The sequence below is a fragment of the Callionymus lyra genome, chromosome 2, assembly GCF_982586985.1.
Source record: "Callionymus lyra chromosome 2, fCalLyr1.hap1.1, whole genome shotgun sequence".
Lineage (NCBI taxonomy): Eukaryota > Metazoa > Chordata > Actinopteri > Syngnathiformes > Callionymidae > Callionymus > Callionymus lyra.
Genome location: NC_141819.1, coordinates 42,652,864 through 42,662,779, shown reverse-complemented (window position 1 = coordinate 42,662,779; position 9,916 = coordinate 42,652,864). Strand labels below are relative to the sequence as shown.

Sequence of the window (9,916 nt, the reverse complement as noted above, 5' to 3'; positions counted from 1 at the left end):
AGATGTTTCTTGAAGGAGTCAGTAGATCCATCAAACGCAAAGAGAGAGGAAGATCATTCCAAATCTGAGGAGCAACAGTATGGAAGGATTTCTCTCCTCTGGTCCGGAAGCGTATGCGAGGAACCATCAATAGATTCTGATCCACAGACCTCAGAGCCCGAGCTGGTGTGTAAGGCTGGATCAGATCACTGATGTAAGGAGGAGGTTGACCTTGAATAGCTCTGAAAGTAAGAACCAGAATTTTAAAATTGATCCTGAAAGAAACTGGCAGGTGCAGGTTAGTGACTCCTGTTTTACAGTATGTAGTGGATCCCATGAGGAATACCCTAGACAAGTTACCTAACCATTGTAGGACACAAAATAAATAGAGAGCAAGAGAGCAACTCAGAAGGTCAAAGAGGTCAGAATGAGATGGTTTGGTCATGTACTGATAGTGAGTATATTGGTAGAAGGATGCTGGGGTTGGAACTGCCAGGCAGGAGGTCTAGAGGAAGACCAAAGAGAAGGTTTATGGATGTAGTGAAAGAGGACATGAGGTTGGTTGGTGTTAGAGGGGGGATACAGAGAACAGGGTTAGATGGAGGAGGTTGATTCGCTGTGGCGGCCCCTGAAGGGAGCAGCCGAAAGAAAAGAAAAATAATTAATTGCTTTGATTCTTGAATTTCTTTTGCTTAACTCAGGTTCGGGTTGCAGGGGCAGCAGCTACAGTGGGGAAGCCCAGACTTTTCTTTTCATCATGGTATTCAGAGGGATCCCCTTTAAGATGGGTAAATGTCTTATTTTTAAACTTTGACTGACCTTTTATACCACATGGAATGTGAAAGCATTTAGTTTGTTTGATTTAAATGTAGCAGTAACAACAACATTCTGGAGTGAGGTGCTTGAACATGATGTTAAAAACAGAGAAAAGAACAATTTACAACATTATTACAAGTTAATTTTGTTACAAATGTCGGTCTTTTAAACTGAAGTTAAATTGTAATGACCTTCGTATGCATCTCAGATTTTTCCGTCATCTCAATAACAAGCTGTGAGTATTGCTGGTTCTGTCCTGGGATCAGCCTTCAACACATGAGAGATGGTGTGAGACCGGAGCGTGGTAGCAAAGCTCTCACACATTTCACAACGTGTTAGAGCCTCTTCAGGGGGATTGAGCGGTGGAGGGTCACAAAATGTGAATGATTTATACAATCCTTGAATGAAATCAGCTGCAAGAATGACTTCGGCAGTGGAGGCCTTTTCACACACAAAGAACAACTACAATATTAATTGAAATGTTAAAGAAATTAGTCAAAACTCTCAGTTCGATTTTATAGCAACCACATCGATAATTTTAAAAGTATATTGTTAAGGGAAATATTTGTAGACAAAATATTTATTCAATTGATTAAAGCAATTTTATTAGCTTGACGATTGACAATAAAAGTTGTAGCGCCATCTTGTGATCATCCTAAGGCATGCACAGATTCCAAAATTTTGCGTTTTCGTTTCTGATCACCTGATAAGAGCGTGGAAAATTTGTAGTTCGAGCGTATTAAGGACCCATCAATAAAGGTTTTTCCTCAAATATCTTACAGCTCTTCTGGAAGAACACTGTGGTCATCTCTCTACTTGTCAGACCAGGTCTGTCCCTAGGTCTCCCAGACAGAAAAAAACTCCTGAATGTGTCACCAACGAAGGCCTGAGCCACCGCAACCAGCCTTTGTTGATGTGGAGGAGCAGTGGTTCTACGATGAGTCTCGCCAGAATGACTTGGCTCCCCACTTTATCTTAAAAGGATATTCTAGAAATCCTGCACCTTGTTCACTCGGTCACTACCCAAAATCTGTGACCAAAGATCTCATGCTTGAGGATGCTGCACCTTTACCCACCAATTGCGCATGACCCAAAGATGCAAAAACTCCTGTACTTTTAGAAGCGGGACAGAAAGTTCTAGCCTTTTCCAAAATAAAACACATTATGGAGTCAGAGAGCAACAAAGTTGGAATCGTAGTTTTATTGGAAAATTATCGAAACAATGTCAGCAATGAAATCATATGCGTTGGATAGAATATGACTAGTACTCAAGAATAAACTGTGTCCGTACAGAGTCTTAAATACTGAGCGATGAGATTTTCTAAACAAGATAGCTAAAAATACATATGACACTTTACTAAATTGACTCTATAAAATGTCACTGTACAATAAACAAGTGGCGAATCTATACAAACATACAGTGAAGAAAACAATTTAGTCATACTTTCAGCACAAATTAAGAAAAAAATAAAACCATGAGTTAAAACATCAGATTTCTTGGAGCTCCCAAACCCAACAGAAGATCCATCATCGGAAGTAAATAATATATAATAGAACTTAAAAAAATGAATCAACCAAGATGCTATGTGAAAGTAAACGTGAAGTCTCTGAACGCCACTGTGGAAAATTTGGATATATAAACATAGCTCGATGATGCGTGGACCAGATGGCTGCTCTTGTTAGAAAACAAGCTCACGTTAATTATTCACTCTCACCGTGTGGCATGAGATCCTCCGGTTATTTTAGACAAAATATTTGATGTTTTTTTTAGTTGGAAATTTGGCAAATCTCTTGATGACATAAGTCGAAGCAACCACTGTCAGGAAGGGAGTTCAATCAGTAACTTCCATGCATTAAAAAAAAGCATCCTTAAAACAAGGCAAGATGTCAAATATTTAACAAAAGTTACAAAAATATCAACATGAATAAATTAATTTCTTCTACATCTTTGACTGCCCGCCTATTCTACTCTCCGTTTTTATACCTTTACACCTCCATGCAGGAGGTGAACCCTGACCTTATCATCTAAGAGTGAGTTACAAAAATAACTGTTAAATAACAATTACAATTATTGGTAGAAAACGCGGGAAGTCATATGGAGGGGTGAGTGGAGATAGAGTGATCTGTGGAACAGGTGTGGGGGCATTCATGTGTTGCAAGTGATAATGTACCAGTTACAGTCACACAAGTTCCTCATAGCAAACTTGCAAGGCTGGTGGTTGGTCCGTTCTGAGCCTGGATCTGGACGGGAGGGGGTCCGTCAGTCCACTAAAAGAAAAAGCAGGGTTTTAAATTCTAGTAACAAACCAAATCACAGACAGAAACGACAGGTCTTAGTTTAACATACGCTGATGAGGTTATGTTCTGGCAGGCTGCAGGCAGCGATGTGGTCCTGCAGGAGCTGCTGGGAGAAGTTCTGGTGCATCTGGGCCGCTTCGTGGGCATCCATTGTGTTTCCAAGTGCCTTGTTCAAGTCTACAAGCAAAATAAATGTTCACTTTTTGTTGTTGTAGCCACTAAACCTCTTATGCACCTTTCAACAACGCAGAGGACCAAAGCTGCACGGACATGTCAGGAATCTTGCTGGCAAGTTGCATGGCGGGTACGACCATGTTATTACTTTCCTGAGGAGAGAAACAAAAGTTGACTTTTTAAAAAATTTTGTTTGGAAGATTCAATTTGTATTAGCCTATAGAGTAAACACAGAAATGTATAATTTGATTAAAACAAACAAAAAATGACTTGAACAAAAAAAAAAAAAAAAAGGTTAATGGAAGAAGAAGGAATTTGTCACTTGAACAGTGTGTTATTCAATAAAAGGATAATTGACGAGTTACCAAAATATAACGTGCTTTGTACATGGTACCACGTTCAGCTATTGGTTGGAAAGTCAATTTTTTAAAACTGAATTGATCCCTTTTTCATGTTGCCAAAAGAAAACTCTTCTATGGAAGCTTCTACATGAACTGAGTTGAAGTATAACCGCGACATGGATCTGTGTTTTTTTGGTTCCATTTTTGTAATTCTGTTTGAATCTTGTTCATTTAAAAAATAAAAAGCAACACCTTATATAAAAGCAGCTTGTATGACTAGAAGAACAAATGTGAAACCCAATGTTTTTAATGACAAAAACATCTTCTTACTCTGTGGTTGCCGAGTACATAGAAGATGTGGCCCAACAGAACCAGCGAGCAGGCCGTCAGTCTGTTCAAATCCTCCGCATTAGACATCTTAAGGGTTTCTCTCAGGAATCGTCTGTGACACAGACAAGGGGGTTAGAGGCTGCCGGAGTACGACCCCACGTAGTGTTATAAATAAGAAACCATTTTTCCAATAGGACATACTTGGCCTCACTGTATCGTCCCTGAAAGAAGGAAAGCAGTCCTCTGATGTAGAACGCTGCTGCTCGCAGGCAATGAGAGCTGTTAAAGATAAATTGATTATTTTATTGTGACAAAAAGTTAAAATGCAAAACCCTCAGCGATAACTATCAGTGTAGAAACCAATATACAGTACAGTGCAGATTGGCATGAAACAAATTTGCTTAAGAAATATTCAGGATGGCTGAAAATAGTCTTGAGGAATCGTTACCTGACTGGGAAGTTGTGGTCTGGGTTAATTCTTTCCAGTAGACTGTACAACTGCAGAGGAGACAAGAAAGTATTACTCATCATACATTTAAGCAGCAGAAAAGCAAAACTGTGTTCAAACATTATCATTAAGATTATGTGTGCCATAATGTTTATAACAATGCTCTTCTTTATACATCCACCTATTTGTTGTTTCTTGACAAAGAAAAGCAGCCTTTAGAATAAGTAAGAGTCAAGGGAAATTATTGTTTTCTTTCTCGGGTTTACAGTGTACAGAAGTGCAAAGAGGAAGGATTGTATTAGCCGTTATTCAGAAACTCTCTTAATCTTAATGGGGTCAAGAAATAGAGGAAGATTTTTAAATGAATGCTGCCACCTTGTGGCCACACAGCATAACTAGTCCTCAACTACGGAAACATTTTTTAAAATCAATTTAAGCCGTTTATAAGACAGTCTACTCACCTCTTGATGTCGATTTCCTTCCCTAATATAGACACTGGCCAAGTTTGTGACTATATAAGTCCACAGTTCCTGGTGTGAAGTGAGCTGCAGCAAAAACAATTCAGCAATTATAGACCAAATACACAGTTGATGGAAACTGGAAACGCAATGAAAAAAAAAAGTTTCAAGTTAACCCTCACCCTTAAAGCAGTGGTGAACTGAGCTTCAGCATTGTCCATACAGTTTACAGAGATGCAGTAAAGACCCTGAGAAAAGAACGTGAAGATGTATCAATATGGTTTTTTTTGCAAACCAATTATAAAATATGTATTTCACCTCTTGAGGCTTTAGGAGGTTTACCACAATTTTTTTATGTTGCGGACCTGTTCTAAATACTCACCAGTAGTGTGTGAAGCTGAGCAGCATGGTTGGTGAATAATCTGGGCGACTGTTGGCACAGCTGACACACCTGAGAGATCTAGTTGGATAAACAGAAGATATTTACATTACACAATATAAATATTTCAGATTCTTTTTCCCCAACACAAGTAAGAGAAGCAGTGAAGTCAGACTCACAGCATCTCTTAGTTGAACAACTTACTTCTTGTAATGCCGTCGCCTTGTGTCCTGTAACGAGTCGACACATGATGATATGCTCCAGCAGGATGACTTGAAAGGTGGAGAGGATGGGGCTGCAGTCCAACACTGAACACATAAATGCATGTTTAGAACAACGTTTGAGTGACCATAAAAGAAAGTCCAGGAGACAAAACAGAACTTACTTTTAAGTTTCTCCAATTGCATCAGAGCTTTGTCTGTATATTTCTGGGCCTTTTCCAGATATCCTGCCTGCATTGAGTGCATCACTGTCACCTATGAAAAGACCAACCATCACATTAGATTCTAAAAGTGGAATTTTATGATTCATTTCTATATTCAAGTCATTAATAATAGACAAAGAATGTGTCTCTTACATAGATGGTATTTTGTTGTACTGTTCAAGCTCAAGTTGCCAAGCTGCTAATGACGATTTTGCTAAACGATTTTTTTTTTTCTTGCGAGTTCAAAAAAAAAAAAAAAGGGGTTTTTATTTGAAAAGAAGAAAATTAAATCACCAAGTAGACGAGGACACACATGTGCTCCTTTGGAAGCCAGTGGAAAAGGTCTGCCGGGTTACTAGGTAGAATCTCGTCGTCATGAAGTGTTGAGATGGTCTGAATGCACTGCTGCAACTGCTTCAAACACGGCTTAACACTTTTCACCTGCAGGGCCACAAATATTAGAAACAAAAATATCGTCTATAAGAAAAGAATCCTTACCTGTCCTGCATCCAGGTAATGGGTGACCTGCAGGACCAGAAAGAAGACCCTCAGGGACTCTTTCTGGATGGGGTTTCCTTGCCAGTTTTCTACAATAGTCCCACAAAGTGTGAGCAGAGGATGCACCTCTGCTAGTTTTCTCTCCATTAGCAGCAACTTGATGGGAAAAAAACATCAGAAAAGTTATTATAAATATGTTAACAAGTGTTGGCATAGATTAGGGTGTTTTTAAGCCACAGAATCCTCTCTAAAGTTAATCCAACATGCAGACCAGTCAACTGGCTGTGGTTAACGTGAGAGATGAGAAGAAAAGGGGTCTTTTTTGTGTGTAACTACAGGTCCACAACAATTACTTACCATTCCTTTACTTAGGAGAAACAATGCCCTGGAGAGAGAGGAAATAAAAGTTAGAGGTCATTGACTCGGCTCATATTTTCTGCCAAGATTATATAGGTTAGAAATAATTTACATACTGTACATAATCAGGAGAAGGTAAAATATACTGAAAACTCTCTGTAGAAACTTTCTCCTGTTTTCTGTCGATACATTTACCACACGTCAAAAGAAAACATATGAAGAAAGTACACTTTCATAAACTTTCAAAACATTACATGATGAATTTGAATGGTTATAATTACAGAATTATACGGACACAATTGGTATTTCCAAGAAATTAGCATCAAGATCTCATTAAACATCCACATTCCACAATTTCATTTTAAAAGCAACTTGTTTTTTTAAGTGAGGTTACTTATAAAAGATAAGAATAAGACATTTTAAGCAATGTTTCATCTAATCAGATTTTTTTTTTATTTCTGATGTTTTTTAATATCCAACAAAATAATATTTAAACATATAATGGCATGTCAAAATATTCAAGATTCGACAATATTAAGAATTCAAATTTGGATGACTTGAAACGTGATTTTGAAATGAAAATAGCAGAGTGGATGTATTTGTGCTATACTTTCAGAATTTACACACGTCTACACCAATTGGAAATATTTAGTAGTAAAATTACTCAATCAGGGTAAAAAAATAAATGGGTATGAGATAATATTCAAGAACACAACCAACAAAATAAAATGGAAGTAATTTGTACATACCGGGTGTATTCAGAGCCCACTACTCGGGCATACTCTGCACCAACACCTAGCAGATCACATGCTGACACCAAGTCTTTCTCCAATGTATGAAGTTGCTGAAATTAAAAATTGAAAAGTGTAATCACTTAATTTAGTAATGCATGACGCTGTAAAAAAAACCCTAAAACAACATAAACACATACAAGAGTGGTTAAGTACAGCATATAGAGATATCAGAAATTATTACAGCCTCATAAACGGGTTGTATTGAATTTCCTTTAGGCCCTTTATCACTAGTATAGTGATATTAATTGGTGATGAAAAATACACTAGTATTAGTTTTGTTTAGATCATAAAAACACAGAAGACCAAAGGAACTTTAATTAATGTGTGATTTACTGATCCAATGATGGTTCGACAACCTAGAGTGAGTAGCAACATGTGATCATGATGAAGCGTCAGTTGTTGGAGCTGGATCATTCAACGTTTTAATTTTTAAAGGCAACTAGATGGCACTCTCTACATTATGAAATTTGGATCTAGTAGTCTTTCAAAATGATGACACTGAATCTTGATTCAGCACCAACAACTGATGCTGCATCATGCCGCCTCATCAACGCATCACTAGTAGCAACTAATGTTATTAAACTACAACTAATAAAGACAACATATTAAACTACTCTATTGATCGTAACAAACTTTTAACATATGGCTGTTTAATGTGATATATTGGTGTATATCAGAAGTGACTGCAATGTAGTCACCATTTTTTGGAGACACACAACTTTACTTCCTGCAGCCTCAGTTTCAAAATCAAAGAAAAAGTTCAAATATGATATATATAGATATATAGATATATATATAGATATATATATATCTATATATATCAGGGAATGCAACGCTAAAGATGTAAATACTATCCATATAAACAAAAATTGTACAGAATATAAACTGTACATGTGGATTGGTCTAAAATGGTGATTCTACAGTTCACACTACTAATAATTGCAGGGAGTTTCTTGATTTAGAAAATTTTTAAAGATAGCTTATCACATTCCATCTTCACATCTTTGTTGTATCCCCACTTGCTCCCCAAGGAATGAGTCATTCAGAAAATTTTACTCAAAAAATAAATCTGTAAACTACAGCAAATTATTTATTTTTATCGTTTCCATCTGAAGGTTGGTCCATAAAAGAATGCCTACATAAAACAGGGTTCTAGAGCAAAACAAGTGTGGTGACCTCTGCTAAAGAGTGTTAAGGTTCTTAGGATACTTCTCAAGATTTTATAGCAAAATATGTTTAGAGGGGGTCTCAGTAGCTGGAGTTCGTAAAAAATATCTGATTCAGTTCACCTTTTTTTTTTTAAATCATGTACATCAACCAGAATGTCAAATATACTTACCGCCAACTGAAATAACAATCTGCAGTGCCAATATGGTGTTTGTTGAGAAATCTGAATGGCTTTCCGAAGTAGGGGCTTTGCTGAGTCAACCAAATTCTGGAATAAAAACAGGGGTTAATAATCATGAAATACAGGGTAAGGACTCTGATCAAATAAAAACTTTATTAGGACGTTAGCTTACCTGTTGACAAAAAAGCTCCGACAAAATGCTTGCAGCCTCAAATTTGACATCTTCGAACTGGGGTACTTGTTGAGATATAAACCACTGTAAGAAAAGAACAAACGTAAATGTTGTAGGTGAACATGCAACTTTTGTTTTCATTCTGTACTTGATACATTTCCATTCAATCCGGCGCCGAAAGCAAAATAATGAGATCCACCCACAAGTCCAGAATCATCCGTAAATCTGATTAAAAACAACTACACAACCAAAACTATCCAAACGTTCATTAAATATTTGGAAATTCGCAATTTTAATGATCGGTTTCGCTACTTCGACGGACTGTGGCCTACACGACGCTGCATCCCCGCTCTTGCCCAGACCAGTCATCCCGCTCACCGCTTTCTCCAGGTGGCTGCGGGCCAGCTCGCTGTTCTTAGTGTGGTGGTAGAGAACTGAGCCCAGTTGGAGATGAGTCCTCGCTTCAATCCTTTGTGGTGGCTTGAACTGAAATACTGCCTGCAAACAATGTACGCATAGACGGATTTTGGGTGGACTGGAAGTCCGAAAATGCTCCGCAAATCCGAGTAGGGCGAGGTACCAGCGCTCCGGGGCCTCTACGTTAGACGCCATTTTCACCAACAACAACAAGTTTTTCAGCGCTCTGGCCTCCCGACCGGGTTGCCAGGTTGGAGAAGAAACGAGTGCGATCCACCTATTTAGTTGAAGCTTTGACATTTTTTTTTACAATTAAACTTTTCTCAATCTGTTACTGTGTATTGTCCTATGAACTCGTTTGGAAGTGTAGTAAGATAAAGCAAAATCATCTAAGCCACAAGGTATACTCAAACAATAGGGTGTGATATTATTGACCAAATTAATATCAATAATTATAATAGTAATAGTAATTACAAATACTTGTAATAATTATTGTCTGTACTCCATTACCATGTTTGAAGTGTAAACTATTGTGATAATGTTTCTTCTACACAGGGGGTGGGCAATTAAAATGCCTCAGGAACAACATTTTACACTTTGACTTTTGTGAAGAGTAATCAAGCCAAAAAAGGAATGAATAGCCTAAATACATTAGTAAAATGTAAAATAGATTGAATCTTCTT

The 9,916-nt window shown here is 37.6% G+C and overlaps 1 protein-coding gene across 2 annotated transcripts; it reads right to left on the bottom strand.

Annotated features, from left to right (window-relative positions):
- Positions 1–1,981: 1,981 nt before the first annotated feature.
- Positions 1,982–9,916, bottom strand: mau2 (MAU2 sister chromatid cohesion factor). 2 transcript variants are annotated; one of them, XM_087785331.1, is made up of 19 exons: positions 9,195–9,916; positions 8,817–8,900; positions 8,636–8,731; positions 7,252–7,346; positions 6,619–6,681; positions 6,503–6,530; positions 6,146–6,301; positions 5,942–6,088; positions 5,609–5,699; positions 5,428–5,531; positions 5,227–5,304; positions 5,027–5,092; positions 4,848–4,931; positions 4,387–4,436; positions 4,140–4,217; positions 3,939–4,050; positions 3,329–3,419; positions 3,143–3,270; positions 1,982–3,063 (listed from the first exon to the last, which is right to left on the bottom strand). In XM_087785331.1, the coding sequence occupies exons 1-19, from the start codon at positions 9,531–9,533 to the stop codon at positions 2,989–2,991; spliced, it is 1,965 nt and encodes a 654-aa protein (XP_087641457.1). In that variant the 5' UTR covers positions 9,534–9,916; the 3' UTR covers positions 1,982–2,988. The 2 variants fall into 2 exon arrangements, with proteins under 2 accessions (XP_087641457.1, XP_087641458.1); XM_087785332.1 differs by lacking the exon at positions 6,619–6,681 and having other exon boundaries at positions 9,195–9,913.

Bases quoted from the DNA above. Each gene is read 5' to 3' on its own strand.
- mau2 (XM_087785331.1), bottom strand. From the start codon at position 9,533: ATGTCAAAGCTTCAACTAAATAGGTGGATCGCACTCGTTTCTTCTCCA. The intron at 6,089-6,145 runs GTAAGGATTCTT...GTGGCCCTGCAG, and splicing joins ATTACCTGGATGCAGGACAG to GTGAAAAGTGTTAAGCCGTG. The intron at 4,932-5,026 runs GTGAGGGTTAAC...TTTTTGCTGCAG, and splicing joins AGTTCACCACTGCTTTAAGG to CTCACTTCACACCAGGAACT.